At 51.9% G+C, this 17,455-nt stretch overlaps 1 protein-coding gene and 1 non-coding gene across 2 annotated transcripts in view; both read left to right on the forward strand.

Annotated features, from left to right (window-relative positions):
* The first annotated feature begins 1,442 nt into the window (after window positions 1-1,442).
* On the forward strand, window positions 1,443-1,583 carry LOC136321294 (small nucleolar RNA SNORA48). Its single transcript, XR_010728562.1, has one exon. It is a non-coding gene; the product is annotated as a small nucleolar RNA SNORA48 (small nucleolar RNA).
* Window positions 1,584-5,320: 3,737 nt separating this feature from the next.
* NOTCH3 (notch receptor 3) overlaps window positions 5,321-17,455 on the forward strand; it is a 36,901-nt gene continuing 24,766 nt past the window's right edge. Inside the window, exons 1-12 of the mRNA XM_066271360.1 lie at window positions 5,321-5,505; window positions 8,050-8,128; window positions 13,110-13,252; window positions 13,331-13,669; window positions 13,759-13,881; window positions 13,973-14,206; window positions 14,802-14,957; window positions 15,045-15,230; window positions 15,792-15,905; window positions 16,151-16,264; window positions 16,736-16,969; window positions 17,092-17,202. Of these exons, the coding sequence (XP_066127457.1) occupies window positions 5,394-5,505; window positions 8,050-8,128; window positions 13,110-13,252; window positions 13,331-13,669; window positions 13,759-13,881; window positions 13,973-14,206; window positions 14,802-14,957; window positions 15,045-15,230; window positions 15,792-15,905; window positions 16,151-16,264; window positions 16,736-16,969; window positions 17,092-17,202 (1,945 nt within the window). The 5' untranslated portion in view covers window positions 5,321-5,393. The remainder of the gene's footprint in view (window positions 5,506-8,049; window positions 8,129-13,109; window positions 13,253-13,330; window positions 13,670-13,758; window positions 13,882-13,972; window positions 14,207-14,801; window positions 14,958-15,044; window positions 15,231-15,791; window positions 15,906-16,150; window positions 16,265-16,735; window positions 16,970-17,091; window positions 17,203-17,455) is intronic.

A 17,455-nucleotide genomic window follows, 5' to 3' on the forward strand; every position in this document is an offset into this window, starting at 1 on the left:
AAGAACGAAAACACTGACATATGCTAAATATGAATGGACCTTAAAAACAGTATGCTGAGTGACAAAAGGAGGCCAGACACAAAAGGCCACAATATATATGATTCTATTTATAAGAAGTGTCCAGAACAGTTAAATTCATAGAGAAAGGAAGCAGATTAGTGGTTGCCAGGGGTTGGGGAAGGGGGAATGGGGAGCAACTGCCAATGGATATGACGTGTCCTTTAGGGGTAATGAAAATGTCTTAGAACCAGAGGTGATGGTTGCACTTAATGTCACTGAACTATACACTTTATTTATTTATTTTAAGATTTTATTTATTGATTTTAGAAGACAGAGGGAGAGAGATAGTAGTACTTTCTTTGCTTTCAGTTGTTCATTGATTGCTTCTCATATGTGCCTTGACAGGGGTTTCGAACTGGCGACCTCAGTATTCCAAGTAAACATTCTATCCACTGAGCCACCGCAGGTCAGGCTAAACTGTACACTTTAAAAAGGTAAGTGTGGGCCCTGGCCTGTTGGCTCAGTGGTACAGCATCGACCTGGCGTCTGGAAGTCCTGGGTCCGATTCCCGGCCAGGGCACACAGAAGAAGCACCCACCTGCTTCTCCATCCTTCCCCCTCTCCTTTCTCTCTGTCTCTCTCTTCCTCTCCTGCAGCCAAGGCTCCATTGGAGCAAAGTTGGCTCAAGCGCTGAGGATGGCTCCATGGCCTCCACCTCAGGTGCTAGAATGGTTTCGATTGCAACGGAGCAAGGGCCCAGATGGGCAGAGCATCGATCCCTAGTGGGCTTTCTGGGTGAATCCCAGTCAGGTGCATGCAGGAGTCTGTCTCTCTGCCTCCTCACTTCTCACTTCAGAAAAATACAAAAAAATAAAAAAAAAGAAAAGAAAAGATAAGTGTGGCCTTGGCCTGTTGGCTCAGTGGATAGAGCATTGGCTCAGTGTACAGATTTCCCAGTTTGATCCCTGATCAGGGAACATGACAAGCGACCATCTGCTACTCTCCCCTGCCCTCTCCCCTTTCTCTTTCTCTTCCTTTCTAGCAGCCAGTGGCTCAATTGGTTCGAACATCGACCTTGGGCACTGAAGATAGCTCAATTGGTCTGAGTGTCTGCCTCAGGCACTGAGCATAGCTCAGTTGATTTGAGCATTGGCTCCAGACAGAAGTTGCTGGGGTGGCGGGATCCCAGTCAAGGCTCATGCAGGAGTCTGTCTCTCTAGCTTCCCTCCTCTCACTAAAAAAAAAAAAGGTAGCCTGACCTGCAGTGGCATAGTAGATAAAGCGTCGACCTGGAATGCTGAGGTTGCTGGTTCAAAGCCCTGGGCTTGCCTGGTCAAGGCACATACAGGAGTTGGTGCTTCCTGCTCCCCCCCTCCCCCGTCTTCTCACTCTCTCTCTAAAAGTGAATAAATAAAATTAAAAAAAAAAAAAAAAAAAAGGTAAGTGCAATGGGCAAGGAGACATCTGACATGGTGGTGTTGCTCTTATATCAGTCAGGGGCAAAACAGACATAGAGTCCTTAGTTCTTCCTAACTTGATGCCTGTGTTGGTGGCCAGAGCTGTTTCATGCCTGGGGCACATAAAAAGTGGTTAATTTATGTTATGCAATATTTGCCTAAATTTTAAAAAAATCACCAGAGGAAATCATTAACAAATGCCAAAAACAGCAAGTGAAAGTTTGATGGGCAGTAGGATATTCATATAGTCTCAAAGTATCTCCCCACACAATATTGATATTTATTTATTACTGGCGTGGGGAGAGAGAGAATGGTACTTTTACACTAGGGAAACTTGGACTATTTTACTCGAGTAATTAAAATTTAACATTAACAATGTTGGGAACTGACATCAGGTTCCTCCTGATATCATGATGAACTGGGGAGGACCAGCCATTCTGCCAAAGACACACAACCTGAACCTGCTCAGGAGAAACCAGCAGCCAAGTGAATCTGTGGGACAAATGACCTTGATTCTCCAGAAACGCCAACATAATGAAAGACACTGGAAGGCTGAGGAACTGATTCAGATTAAAGGCCAACAAGAAATATAACAATTGAATGAAACACACGTTTGGGGATTAGATCCTGGACCAGCAAAGAAACATGCTATCGAGATATTATTGGAGCAGCAAAAAACTTTGGATATGGACTGAGGGTGAAACTGTGGTATGTTTAGTAAGAGAATGCCCTTGTTTTTAGGGAAAATACAGTGATGTTTTGGGGGCAAAGAAAAATCATGTCTGAAATTTGTTCTGAAAAAAAAAAAAAATAGCCTGACTGGGCAGTGACGCAGTGGATAGAGCATCAGAGTGGGATGCGGAAGACCCAGGTTTGAGACTCTGAGGTCACCAGCTTGAGCGCGGGCTCATCTGGTTTGAGCAAAGTTCAGCAGCTTGGACCCAAGGTCGCTGGCTTGAGCAAAGGGTCACTGGGTCTGCTGCAGCCCTGTAGTCAAGGCACATATGAGAAAGTAATCAATGAACAAGTAAGGTGTCGCAATGAAAAACTAATGATTGATGCTTCTCATCTCTCTCTGCTCCTGTCTGTCCCTATCTATCCCATTCTCTGACTCTCTCTCTGTCACTGTAAAAAACAAAAAAATATATATATATATTATACATATTACATATGTATTGTAATATAATATATTTTACATATAAGGGGATTCTTGTGTTACAACATAGTTCTGTTATTTTATTTTTTAATTTTTTTTTCATTTATTGTTTTTTAGAGGGGGGGGAGAGAGAGAGAGAGAGAGAGGAGGAGCAGGAAGCATCAACTCCCATATGTGCCTTGACCAGGCAAGCCCAAGGTTTCAAACCAGCAACCTCAGTGTTCCAGGTCGATGCTTTATCCCACTGCGCCACCACAGGTCAGGCGACATAGTTCTGTTATTATGACAGTGACATTATCTGAATTTTAGTGTAAGTTGAAACACACCCTAGCCCAGGGGTCCCCAAACTTTTTACACAGGGGGCCAGTTCACTGTCCCTCAACCGTTGGAGGGCCGCCACATACAGTGCTCCTCTCACTGACCACCAATGAAAGAGGTGCCCCTTCCGGAAGTGCGGGGGCAGATAAATGGCCTCAGGGGGCCACATGCAGCCCACAAGGCAGTAGTTTGGGGACGCCTGCGGCCTAGCCTGTCACTTACCTATCCTAACACAGTTGTAAAATCATAATCTAGAAAGTAAAAACAGCTAAGCCACAAAAAAGGAAAAGGACAAATATACTGAACTACACACTGCACTGTCGTAATAGAAAAAAAAAAAAGACAAAAAATGAGTGTAAAACAGATTCCTTACCCTCATTCCTGTGGTTGGCTTGCACACTGGAAGGGTATTGCAAGGTGGAGAGAGTGACCTATGGGGAGGAGGAAGCTGGAGAGGCAGGAGGACCTGCAGAAGGTGCTGGAGATGCTGGGTCAGGAGAATCAGGATTACCTAAGGAACACGCAGGAGAGACTGGAGTTGATTCTATCTGTACTCCAGGTGTTTCATCTCAAGAAGCAGTTGATATAGAGTGTGTAGGATCTGTTGTAAGCCTCTTTACCTTTTTAAAGAATTGTTCCAGGCTAGTCTGTAAGTATGATGTAGTCCGTAAGTACAATGCTAATGGCATAACCTGAAACACTCACATCTCAATTTTTCAAAGTTTTTATGGGAGTGAGCGTCGTAAACTCGACACCTAGTATGTCGAGACTGTCATAACCTGAGGACCCTCTGTATATATAATTATAAAGCAATTGTGACAAAGTGTGGGTAAATATGGACCGAGGGCATATGGAAATTGCGTTATTGTACATTTAAAAGTATTTTAAAACAAAATGTTGTAAGTCTGACTTGTGGTGGTACAGCAGATAAAGTGTCAACCTGGAATGCTGAGGTCAGTCACCGATTTGAAACCGTGGGCTTGCCCTAGTCAAGGCACATGCGAGAAGCAAGTAGGGGCTGATGATTTCTGCTCCCCCCCAACCCCACCATTCTCACTCTCTCCCCTCTCTCTAAAATCAATAAATAAAATCTTTAAAGAAAAAGTTTTTAAATTGCTCAATAATCTCTGGAGTGCCCATATGACTATCTCCAATCAAAATCCTCTATGCTCAGCCCCAGGGTTCAGCTGCCTCCTGGGTGATTCGCCAGGCTCCTTGGATCCAGCACCTCCTCCCAACCCTTTCCTCCTCGCTGCCTCATCTCCAAGCCAAACATCAAGGGGGCAGCCTGACCTCTTTCTCCTCTGGCTCCTCATGGCAGGCCCCACCCCTGGCCTACCCATTCTCCCTCCCAACTCTGCCCCCTCATCTGGGTGCAGGACTGTCCCTCTCCTGGGATATCATCCCACCAGTTCACACAGGCCAAGCCAAATTGAACTCTTCTCTAAGAAGGCCTTTCTGGAGGTCGAAGATGCACCTCAGCCCCTGGAACAGAGCCAGACATAGAGCTAGAGCTTTATACCTATTTGTTGACTTAATGAATGAAGAAATAAGAAACCTACCCCAAGGCAGAGTCCTCACTAACCCCTCTGTGAGCCCTCCCCAGAGTCTCCCCCTTCCTCTGTCCCAGTTCTGAGTTCACAGTGCTGGGGGTGTCTGTGTTTGGCTCTTTCTTCCCCAGAATGACAGCGCCTCCAGGGCTGGGTTGGAGCCTTTTAGGGATCCTCATTCTTGCCATGGGGACATTTTTGAAAAAGCACATGATCAAATTGAGTGGCAAAGCTGTGTGAGGTATGGGGTGGGGCTGGAGGGCTGGGTGGACCTTTGGGGTTCACGCAGGGTTGTGAAGAGGAAGGGGAGTAAGGAGTGTGTGTGTGTCATTGACAGTATGAACAAGTCTCCTAGCTTGTGTCTGAGGTATGAGGCTGCCGGGCCCCAGATTCAAGGCTTGGCTGGGCCTGAGTTTCAGGTTTTCCACTGTTTCAGATTTTAAGTCCCCGTTGAAGCTCTGTGCATGTGTCTGCATTTGTGCATGGTGGCTGTATGTTCCCGAGTCTCTCAGGACGTGCCTGGTCTCAGTTTCTGGTGCCTGAGGGGGGGCCTGTGTTGCCCTGGCCCTGTGTGTGTCTTTGGCTGTGAGTGTGTTGGGAGCAGGGGTCTCATCAGGCTGGTTGTGTCTGTCACTGCGGGTTGGTTGGTTCCGCATCTTCCCATGTAGCCGGCCTGAATTTCGTACCCCAGGCTGTGTGGGTGGGTGGAGGGTAGGCAGGGACCCTAGGAGTCCGGGCAGGGGGCGGTGAGCGCAGGGCTGGCCCTGGGGCGGGGCGAACCGCCAGGGCTGGGGGCGGGGCGGCCCTGCAGCTTCACTTCTGCGAAGTTGGCCGCGCGGAGGCTGGCCCGGGACGCGCCCGGAGCCCAGGGAAGAAGGGTGGAGGGAGGAGGGAGGGTCGCGGCCGGCCGCCATGGGGCCGGGGACCCGGGGCCGCTGCCGCAGCCTGACGTCTCCGCTGTCGCCACTGCCGTCCGTGCGGGCGCCGCTCCTATTGCTGCTGCTAGCAGGACCCGGGGCTGCAGGTGAGGGGCCGGGACCTGAAGGGCGAAATGGATTGAGGGCAAGGAAAGCAGGAGAGCGGAATGCGAGGATTCCCGAGTCTGGTGCTGGTGGTGGTGGTGGTGGAGGGGTCTGGGAACCAAGGACCAGAGCAGGAACAGGAGTCCAGGGGTGCGTGCCAGTCCCGGGAGGCAGAAACTCAGAATTGGGGGGAGGAGCCCCAGAGGTCCAAGGCACAGGGAATCAGGAGCTATCAGGGCTGGGGATGAAGAGACTCAGGAGTCCGGGGCTAGAAGCTCGAGGTGAGGGGATCGGGGACTCAAAATTGGGGGAGGGGGTACCAAGAATCTGGGGCTCGCTCTCAATCCACGCCCATCTGGAGTCCTGGGAAGGTCACGATTGGAGCTCAAGTGCCCTCAGGGCGGGGACCCCTCGTACAAAAGCCCCCCCTCCCCAACAACCCGCAGGCCTGACGGGGCGGGAGGAGGGGAGGGGGCGCGAAGTTCTTGGAGCTCTGAACTAGGAGGAAACTTCCTAGGCCGGAGCGCTGCAAGACCCGGAATCAGTGCCGGAGCTGGAGCTGCAGCTGCGCCCTGCGCCCCTTCCCCAGACCCTGGCCCCGCTCCCTCCCCTGGACCGGGTCCGGGCCCTGGGAGAGGAGGACGGGGGCGCGAGCCCACGTGCTCCTCTCGGTCTCCTGCGGCTGGACCCCATAGCCCGAGCCCTCCCTAGTGGGTCGGGGGCCCCCCCGCCCCTCCCCCTCCACGCTTTCCCCTCCTTCGCTCGGGACAATGGCCGTGCCGTCTAGACACCCCCTCCCCCCGGCCGGCCTCGCGCTTTCTTTGCCAGACAAAGCGGAATGGGCGGCGGGGCCTGGGCGGGGGCTGTGAGGGCACATCTCCCCCAAGGGAAGTCTGGCCTGCGGAGGAGGGACACGGGCCCAGAAATCCTGACTGGGGGTTTTGGGGCGCCGCTGTGGGGCTGGGTTCTGGGAGGGGTGCAAGTGTTGGAGGAACAAGCCTCCTCAGCCCATCCCCCTCATCGAGCCCAACCTACTCCCCCCATGCCCCACACCGGGTAGGACCAAGCAAGAGTAGCCGCCTGGTGGGGCCAGCGGTCACCCACATGGCCTGTCACACACTCGCAGGCACACACAGCGCTGGGTCACACATATTGAGATGTAGATGTGCACACATACAGTACACACATAGACATCCCCTAGCTCACACAAGGAACATCCAGGCACACACAATTCACACACCGAAGTGCACAATCATATGTGTTCACACAAAGCGTGCATCACCAGCTCGAGGCCTTGTACATGCTGCCTTCACACACTTAGACACATACAGACACAGATCCAAGGGCATGCCCAGCTCACACATGCAAACAGGCACATCCAACCCATACACAGACACACCTGTACACGCAGGCCCCACTCACAGACACCTAAATACACAGTTCACATGCATGTATGCACAACAGATCCAGTCTGAACACATATGGCATACACATCTGTACACCCATGCATGTCACGTACACGTATGTGGCTCACACAGCCCACAGCTTAGCGAGACTAGCAGCCTGGGTCACGTGGCCCCCAGTGTGATTTCACAAACACCCACAGGCCCCTATCTGGATGATAGTGTCCTGTCTCTGCTTGTCCCCTGAGGAAGGATACATATACCATGTTGGCCCATTCCACGTCCAGTTCCACTCCTTCTGCCTCTCACTGTCTCTCCCTTTTTGTATCTACTTATCTGTCTTCTCTGTCTGACTGCTTCAAGTTTCCTTATTTTTATATCAGACTCTCTTTTTCTCCATCTCCATCCATCTTTCTATCTCTCTGTGACACACACATGCACATAGTGGCCCTGCACCCACCAGCACACACAATTCCTCACAAGCTCACACCCAGCCATGCCTCAGACCTGTCTGGCAGGACAGTTAGATTGTGCCACACCCCAGAAGGACACAGCCCTCAGGGACAGGGCAGTACATGTCTGGGGCCAAATGTCCCTCCCTTGAACACATATCCTATACCTGCAACACCCAAGCTGGCTGCACCCAAGGTACATGCCCTGGCCTCTCTCCCCAGAGCTACCACGCAAGGCTGCACAGCTGGAGAAGATGCCCAACATCACTGGAAGGGAGAGCCATGGCCCCAGGCCTCACTGCCCCTGCTCCTGCCCCCTCCATTATCCTAGGGTCTGGGCACACAGCTCCAGACCTCACTTTAACACTCAGCACCCTTACTTCCTGCCTCTGCACCCCACATTCTGGCAGCTTCTTGAGCCCCACATCTGGCACAAGTCAGTGCCTCCTCTTGCCCACCCCTGCCTTGTGGTTCCCAGGGCTCGAGCTGGCAGGGACAGCTGCAGCCCCAACAGCTGGGGCCAGGGTGGGGGGCCGTGGGAACTGTCGATGGAGGGGCTCCCTGCACCAGCAGAGACACCCCCAGCTCCATGCAGCTGTTGCCTGGGAGAGGGAAGGAGGGGGTCTGTCAATCTAAGCTGGAGTTCCTGGGCACCTGGTTGACCCACCCACCTCTGTTTATCCCTGCACAGTGCCCCCTTGCCTGGATGGAAGCCCATGTTTGAATGGAGGTCGCTGTATCCAGCAGCCCTCCCGGGAGGCTGCCTGCCTGTAAGTGCCTGGCTCTGAGCCACTAATGGGCCCTGTGTGGGAAGGTAATCTGTCTTGCCCCCTGCTTCTGTCCACCATGGATGCCTCTGCTACTTCCTGTGTGTGTTCTTTGGGCAACTTCTTGATTCCTCTGGAATCAGCAAGGTTAAGAGCAGCAGGAGTTGTAAGAGCAGGAGTTGTGAAGTCAGCCTGGCCAGGGCTCAAATCCCACATCATATTTTAAACTGGCTGGGACTTCAACTCTTTAAGCCAGAGGTCCCCAAACTACGGCCTCACGGGTCCCATGCGGCCCCCTGAGGCCATTTATCCGGCCCTCCGACACACTTCCAGAAGGGGCACCTCTTTCATTGGTGGTCAGTGAGAGGAGCATAGTTCCCATTTAAATACTGGTCAGTTTGTTGATTTAAATTTACTTGTTCTTTACTTTAAATATTGTATTTGTTCCTTTTGTTTGTTTGTTTTTGGGTGTTTTTTTTTACAGGGACAGAGAGAGTCAGAGAGAAGGATAGACAAGGACAGACAGACAGGAACGGAGAGAGATGAGAAGCATCAGTCATCAGTTTTTCGTTGTGAGACCTAAGTTGTTCATTGATTGCTTTCTCATATGTGCCTTGACTGCGGGCCTTCAGCAGACTGAGTAACCCCTTGCTTGAGCCAGCAACTTTGGGTCCAAGCTGGTGAGCTTTTGCTCAAACCAGATAAGCCTGCGCTCAAGCTGGCGACCTCGGGGTCTCGAACCTGGGTTCTCTGCATCCCAGTCTGAAGCTCTATCCACTGCGCCACCAGCTGGTCAGGCGTTCCTGTTTTGTTTTTTTTTTGTTTTTTTACTTTAAAATAAGATATGTGCAGTGTGCATAGGGATTTGTTCATAGTTTTTTTTTTATAGTCCAGCCCTCCAACGGTCTGAGGGACAGTGAACTGGCCCCCTGTGTAAAAAGTTTGGGGACCCCTGCTTTAAGCCTCAGTGTCTAATACCGGAAAATGAGCCCAGTGACCCCAACATCACAGTATTCTCAGCTGCCTGAGGTAGTTATAATTTAATCAACACATTTTCAGGGACCAATATCAGTGGGTACCAATAGCAGTTGTGGGTACACTGTCTGCATCCTCCCTATCTCAAGATTTTGAGGTGAGGGTGCAGGAGGCCTGTAACACAGCCTTGCTCTGCCACTTTACTGCTGAGTAACCTTGGGTTACTCAGTGCATCTGTGACATAGGGGTGCTTCTCTCTGGTTTGTGACCAGGAAGGAACCCAAGAATTTGGGGAAGACAGAGGGCTGGAGGGAGCAGGACAGAGGTTGAGAGAGAGCTGAGCAAAGGCAAACAGAGCTCAGTTTAAATTATGGGCTCTGGCCTGACCAGGCGGTGGGGCAGTGGATAGAGCGTGGGACTGGGATGCGGAGCACCCAGGTTCAAGACCCTGAGGTCTCCAGCTTGAGCGCGGGCTCATCATCTGGTTTGAGCAAAAGCTCACCAGTTTGGACCCAAGTCACTGGCTTAAGCAAGGGGTTACTCGTTTTGCTGAAGGCCTGCGGTCAAGGCACATATGAGAAAGCAATCAATGAACAACTAAGGTGTCACAACAAAAAACTGATGATTGATGCTTCTCATCTCTCTCTGTTCCTGTCTGTCTATCCCTCTCTGACTCTCTCTCTGTCTCTGTAAAAAATAAAATAAAATAAATTGTGTTAGTAGTTATTTCCTGGGGGTTTTTTAATTCTGGGCTCTGGGTTTCCTTAAGCAAGTGCTTTGACCTCTCTGCAAAATGGGCCAATACTAGTTCCTTTTTTATGAGGTTGATTGTAGTGATTTAAATAAATCCTCATACAATGAACTCAGCATAATGCTTGGCATACAGCAAATGCTCAATATGTAGGGATTTTTTTTTTTTTTTTTTTTTTTTGCGAGAGAGGCAGAGAGAGAGAGAGAGAGACAGGCTGGAAGGGAGAGAGATGAGAAGCATCAGCTCTTCGTTGAGGCACCTTAATTGTTCATTGATTGCTTTCTTATATGTGCCTTGATGAGGGGGCTACAACAGAGCGAGTGACCCCTTGCTCAAGCCAGTGACCTTGGGCTCAAGCCAGCAACTTTGGGCTTCAAGCCAGAGACCATGGAGACCTATCTATGATCCTATGCTCAAGCCAGCGACCCTGCGCTCAAGCTGGCGACCTTGGGGTTTTGTCATTAGCAAAAAGAGATACCTTTAGATAAAAAATGCAGATCTAGTTATCTGGGGTCATCAGGCAAAAAGCAAGCACTTAAGTTCTAATCTTTTGTCCATTTCTTATTGCTAGGATGTCATATTTATTTCCTCTTATTGGAAGACTAAACCAGATGGTGGTAGAGATGGGAAGCCAGCATTTACTCTGCTCTACCCTCCTCAGCCTCTGGAGCAATGAATTTTCAGCTGGTAGATCCACTGCTTTTGTCCCTTTGCCATCTTGTGGTTAAGGGTTTTCCAAGCGTCTGTGCTGGTAATTGAAGTTATAGAAGTACCACGTTAATGTGGTTGCTGACCTTGGGTCTCATCTCCTTGCTTTTCCTTATCTTCTTTATGTCAGGCTCTCTAGGCCGTCTTTGGTGAGGAGGCCCAAATAGGGATTATAGATAATAACAGTAGGGACACAGGAAGTAGGTGCCATAAGGGGGAACCTCTTAAGATTATGGGGAAATGCTTGGTTCCTTTTATAATATTGTCAGTAATAGCAGTTCACCCAGTAGCCGTTCATTGATTTATTTCTGTATTCATTTATTCAAAATATGTGACTTTAGACCCAGGGGAGCTCCTTTGAAGTTATACACGCACTTTGAGTGGAGATCCACTTGGGCTCACCTGAGTGGTATGCTTAGCCTGGCTGAGCGGGCTCTTCAGGTTGGGAGTCTGCGGTGGTGGAAGTGGGGAAAAGTGAGACCTGACTGACACTCACCTGGGAGGTGGAGTCGCGGGGCCGGGCGCCTGCGCAATAGAACTTCGCGCCTGGAATGCTGCCGACAGGTGAATGCGCCGCGGCATTCCCGCCCCTCGACAGGTGAATCACCGGCGCGCGTGGCACCCCGGAGCCTGGATCGCCCAAAGTGGAGCGGGCTCAGTTTCCAGAGCTGGGCCGTGGGAATCACTCCCCATACCCCACCCTCCAATCTTTTTCAAGTTCTCAAATACTCCTGTCCTTTCAGAGACGCCTCAATTTGTCACCTCCCTCATGAGATGTCCGTCTTCCCCGGAAAGTAGGCTTCCAAGCCCTAGTCTCTATCTCCCAGTCCTTGCTTCTCCCGCCCCCCTCCAAGTCAGCTCTACCCGCCGTCGGTCTCCCCCGAAACCCAGGCTGTGGGGCGGGGCACGGGTGGAGGCTGGAACCGGCCCGACCGGTCGACAGGGGCGCGGGGCACAGAGCGTGGGAACCCGCCGGGGGCGTCGGGAGGGGGCCGCGCGGCCGCGCCCTGCTTGGCGGTGGGACCCGCAGTCCGGGCGCCCCATGCAGCGCGCCCCCTCCTGGCCTTGCCCTGCGGGCCTTTGGGGAATAGGCTGGGAGCTGAGTCTCCAGCAGGACACCATCTGCGACTTTGCCTGGCCGTCCGTGCTCTGGCCTGTTCGCTGGGGGCCAGGGTGGGGGGATCTTGTGGGTGACGCTAAGGACTGAGTCAGCTGCTTCAAGCCCTAAGTTACTGGGATAAGCTAGAAGGAGGGACCAGCGGGGGTGAGGTGGGGGAACAGCATCGAAGGTGGGGTCTGGGCCCTCTTGCCTCTCCAGGCCCTTCTCTCTGGTCCCGCAGGAGATTTTCAACCTTAAGACCATCCTCCTCCCAGTTCTCATATTTCCCTCACACTCTATCTAACTTGCTTTGGTGGGTTTGGGAAGGGAGATTCCCCTCAAAAGATGGCATCAATTTTAGTGTCTACCTTCCCCCCCCCCCAGTGAAAAGAAGGGGTTTGTGTGTCCCCAAAAGAGGAGTAGAGAGTTTGTGGAGTCTATCTGTCCAGATGAAAGTTGCCCCTACTTGTGACCCAGATGGTGGGTTGGTGTCTGCATATTTGTCAAGACAATATGCAGAGTTGGTGTGCCCCTGTGTGTGTATATCTGTGTATATATGTTTCTGGGTCTGTCTGTGTGTGCCTGGATGGTTGTCTTCTGTAGTCTGAGACTGTAGTTGCTGTTCCCTCTGCCTGAAGCCCTCTTCCACACACAGCCCCATGGCCGCCTCCCTTCCTTCAGTCTGTGAAAATATATTTGTCTCTCCCCATCACTCTCTCCCCCTTATTCTGTGTCTTCATTTCCATTTCCTGTGGCTTCTATAATGAATTACACTAAGCTGGGTGGTTTAAAACAACAGAAATTTACTTTCACAGTTCTGGAGGCCAGAAGTCTGAAATCAAGGTGTTGACAGCCACTCACTCTTCAGTGGCTTTAGGGGACAGTCCTTCCTTCCCTCTTCCACCTTCTAGTAGTTCCAGGCTTTCCTTGGCTTGTGGTGCAACACTCCAGTCTCTGCCTCTGCATGACCTTCTCTTCTTTCTCACAAATCTCCCTTTGCCTTTGTCTTAAAAAAACATTACCATTGGATTTAGGGCCACCTGGAAAATCCAGGATGATCTCATCTTGATATCTCACTTAGTTACATTTGCAAACACTCCTTTGCCAAATAAGGTCATAGTCACAGGTTCTGAGACATGGACATTTCTTTCCTAAGGCTACCACTCTATATTTTATCCTTCATGCCATCATCGCCCTCACCACCCCCTGCTGGCATGCTGTATACTAATTTGTGATTTGTATATTTTCTCTTTGCTCAGTCTGGCTGTGAGCATCAAGAGGGTGGGACTGCTTTTATTGTATTTGCTGCTGTATTCCTACATAGTAGGTCTTAGTGAATATTTGTTGCATAAATGAATGAGTGTGTGTATTTATGGCTTTGTGTGTTTCTTGCCAGTCTTGTATGTGTCTCTGTATATCTCGTGCCCCCACTGAGCTGTTTCTGCCCACAGGTGCCCACCAGGCTGGGTGGGTGAGCGATGCCAGCTGGAAGATCCTTGCCATTCGGGCCCCTGTGCTGGCCGCGGCATCTGCCAGAGCTCCGTGGTAGCTGGCACTGCCCGATTCTCCTGCCGCTGTCCCCGTGGGTTCCGAGGTAAGGGAGGTTCTGGAGGGGATCTTGAAGTAGACAAGGTTGTGGTTCACCTAACTCACCCTCTCCTGGTTCCTCTAGGCCCTGACTGTTCCCTGCCAGACTCCTGCCTCAGCAGCCCCTGTGCCCATGGAGCCCGCTGCTCAGTGGGGCCTGATGGCCGCTATATCTGCTCCTGCCCACCTGGCTACCAGGGCCGCAGCTGTCGAAGTGATGTGGATGAGTGCCGGGCAGGTGGGCCCTGCCGTCACGGTGGCACGTGCCTCAACACACCTGGCTCCTTCCGCTGCCAGTGCCCAGCTGGCTACATGGGGCCACTGTGTGAGAACCCTGCAGTGCCCTGTGCTCCCTCACCATGCCGGAATGGGGGCACTTGTAGACAGAATGGCGATCTCACCTATGATTGTGCCTGCCTTCCTGGTGAGGAAGCTGTTCTTGAGGAAGGCAGCAGGGGTGGGGAAACAGGCCAGCCTAACAGTGACAATCCTTGCCTCTTTCTCCCATGCTAGGGTTTGAGGGTCACAACTGTGAAGTGAATGTGGACGACTGTCCAGGGAACCGATGTCTAAATGGGGGGACATGTGTAGATGGTGTCAACACCTACAACTGCCAGTGCCTTCCAGAGTGGACAGGTGGGCATCAGGGCTGAAGGGAGCTGGGTGGCAGACCTTGGGTGGGGATGCACAGTACGGGTGGCTGGACTGCTACATCTGTGTGCCACAGGCCAATTCTGCACGGAGGACGTGGACGAGTGTCAGCTGCAGCCCAACGCTTGCCACAATGGGGGTACCTGCTTTAATACACTGGGAGGGCACAGCTGTGTATGTGTCAATGGCTGGACTGGTGAGAGCTGTAGTCAGAATATTGATGACTGTGCCACGGCCGTGTGTTTCCATGGGGCCACCTGCCATGACCGCGTGGCCTCATTCTACTGTGCCTGCCCCATGGGCAAGACTGGTGAGTGGCTTTGTACCCAGCAGGCAGCAAGGGAGCCATTGATGGTTCTTGAGTTAGGGAAAGGATGTCTTTAAACTTGAGTGTTAGAATGATTATGTTGGAGGCCAAATTTGGGGTGAAGGGTAAGCGTGGGGGGAGGCCTAGGTGGAGGGTAGCATACTATCCAGGACAGAAGCCAAAGGAAGGGAGAGCTAGACTGTGAGCAAGAAAAAGAGGTGACCTTTGGAAAGGTCAGAGAAGGCGAACTTGAAGATGGAGGAAAGGGCATGCATGCCAGGTAGAGGTGCTGCAGAAGCAAAGGCTTGAGGTAGGACCCTTTTATACTCAGGAAAAGTCAACAGATTTGAAAACATGTCTCCAACTCATTTTCAAATGACTCAGAAAAACAGTAGATAAACCTTATAATAGATAAATCTAGGTGGTAGGTGTATAACTCAACCTCTCTGTATGTTTCAAATTTTTCATAATAAGTGATTGGGTAAAAATAGCTACTAAGTACACTACAGATTAATTAAAACAAAACACTATGTGGGGCTGAGGGACCTTTGGACAGAGCCGGAGGGTCTGCCCTTGACCTCCACCTTTCCTTTGACAGGGCTTCTGTGTCATCTGGATGATGCCTGTGTCAGCAATCCCTGTCACGAGGATGCTATCTGTGACACAAACCCGGTGAATGGCCGGGCCATCTGCACCTGTCCACCAGGCTTCACTGGTGGCGCATGTGACCAGGATGTGGATGAGTGCTCCATTGGTGAGGGGGATATTGTCTGAGTTGAAAGGATGGGACTGGTCACACCTCAACTGCCTATACCCACACTGGCTGTGCCTATTTCCTCAGGCGCCAACCCATGTGAGCACCTGGGCAGGTGTGTGAACACACAGGGTTCATTCCTGTGCCAGTGTGGCCAAGGCTACACTGGACCGCGCTGTGAGACTGACATCAACGAGTGTCTATCTGGACCCTGCCGCAACCAGGCCACGTGCCTGGACCGCATAGGCCAGTTCACCTGTATCTGCATGGCAGGTGTGTGGTGGGCGTGGTAGGGGCTAGGCCTATGGTTGGGTGGGTTGGTTGTGGGGTGAGAGAAGCCTTGGATGACATGAAAGTGGGGCCAGGGTAAAATCTTGTGAGAGGCTGGGGGCGTGGTCAAGTGGAATCAGTAGGACTTAAGGCTGAGAGTGGTCAGGCTAGACATTAGGACCCACTGCTGGGTGTAACAAATGGGGGCAGGGGCTGGAGTGAGGTTTAGGTGGAGCCTGCAGAGTCTCGTTGGGGGGAGCACAGGCTATGGTGGACCCTGAGACTAGGAGGTGGGGGCACGGCAAGTCTGAATGGAGAGGCAAGAGAGTGGTCTGAAGGCAAGGTTCATATGGAACTGCATAAGCCTTGGACTAGTGGGACCAGAGCTCCAGGAGAGTTCAGACTAAGGATGTAAATGGAATAATCTAGGGTTGTGCTGGGGGCAAGGCCAAGGCTCAGGGGGAACTATGAGTGGGAAGGGGAGTTCCTTCCCCTTTGCTCTCCCTCCGGCCAAAGGGAAGCCCCTATGTCCCTAATTCCTCTCCCTCACTCTCCTTTCCTCAGGTTTCACAGGCACCTATTGCGAGGCAGACATGGATGAGTGTCAGAGCAGCCCGTGTGTCAACGGAGGGATCTGCAAGGACAGAGTCAATGGCTTCAGCTGCACTTGCCCCTCAGGTGAGGACCTTTGGCCAGGGAGCCTGAAAAGGACAGGTCCCTGCAGGGGCAAAAGCTCCAGGATGGAGCCTATGCGAGCATGTTAGTGGAAAACTAGTCTAATAGAAACAACATTATGGAAAACATTGAAATTAATTTAAAACTAAGTAAATGGGCTTCCCACCCAAACAAGGCAGGATTGGCTAAGGGTGACTGCTCTTAACTTACCCTGTCTATGCCTCTGCTTGCCCCACTCCCCACCGCAGGCTTCAGTGGGGCCCTGTGTCAGCTGGATGTTGATGAGTGCGCGAGCACACCCTGCAGAAATGGAGCCAAGTGCGTGGACCAACCGGATGGATACGAATGCCGCTGCGCAGAAGGTGGGGGGGAGGGGGGAGCAGTGACAGGTCGGCCAGAATCTGGAGGCGGGGCTAGTGGTGGGGGGTGGGCAGAGCTGCATCAGTTTAGGGCTAGTGACAGCCAGGGGGAGGAGCCAATTATGTTAAACCGCGGTAAAGCTTGGGGTGGGGCCAAAGGTTCTGACGGGTGCTAGGCACAGGTAATTGAAAGGGGCTTGCTCAACGCTTTCCCAAAGCATCGCACATAAGAATTGGAGGCGGAATCACAGCTGAGGGGAGGACATAACTGTGGAAGGGTCTTGATCAGGGGCTAATTTTGCAGCCTGTAGCTAGATAGATTGGAGGCCAACTAGGAACAGGGCCTGAATTAAGCGCGCCTTCTGCTGGCTCGTGGGCAGGGCCTGAGGTAGAACTAAGCCAGAATTGGTTGGAGGCCATGGCTGTGAGCAGGACATTGGCAAGTGGGCGAAGCCTGACCCTCTGGCTCTGCAGGCTTTGAGGGCACACTGTGTGAGCTCAATGTGGATGACTGCTCTCCTGACCCATGCCACCACGGACGCTGCGTAGACGGCATCGCCAGCTTCTCCTGTGCCTGTACCCCAGGCTACACTGGTATGCGCTGTGAGAGCCAGGTGGATGAGTGCCGAAGCCAGCCCTGCCGCCATGGGGGCAAATGCCTAGACCTGGTAGACAAGTACCTCTGCCGCTGCCCTCCTGGCACCACAGGTGGGACTGAGAGCTGGGCTGGAGCAGGAATTGTGTACATCTAGAGGGATTCAAAGAATTTGGGAACGGTGCCCCTGGCAGGGCACAGTGGTGGCTACTCCTGCCTTGTTTTCATCCTGCAGGTGTGAACTGCGAGGTAAACATCAATGATTGTGCCAGCAACCCCTGCACCTTTGGAATCTGCCGGGACGGTATCAATCGCTACGACTGTGTCTGCCAGCCTGGCTTCACAGGTGGGCAAGCAGCTGCCATGGAAAGAGGGTCTTTAGAGTGTGAGGATGAAATCACCCATCTTTCTTGGTCACGTTTTGCCCTTCTCTTTGCATTCGCCTGTCCAACAAGATTGTCCGCACTTTGTGCTCTCTCTCTTTGGCATGAGGTTATCCCTGAATTTGCTCAAGTTTATTCTGGAATACAGATGAGAAGTGCTTCTGATGTGATGGGGGTGTTTTTGAGTGGGCCAAGGTAATTCTTGGCAAAAATGAA

The sequence above is a fragment of the Saccopteryx bilineata genome, chromosome 1 (assembly GCF_036850765.1).
Source record: "Saccopteryx bilineata isolate mSacBil1 chromosome 1, mSacBil1_pri_phased_curated, whole genome shotgun sequence".
NCBI classification, from domain to species: domain Eukaryota; kingdom Metazoa; phylum Chordata; class Mammalia; order Chiroptera; family Emballonuridae; genus Saccopteryx; species Saccopteryx bilineata.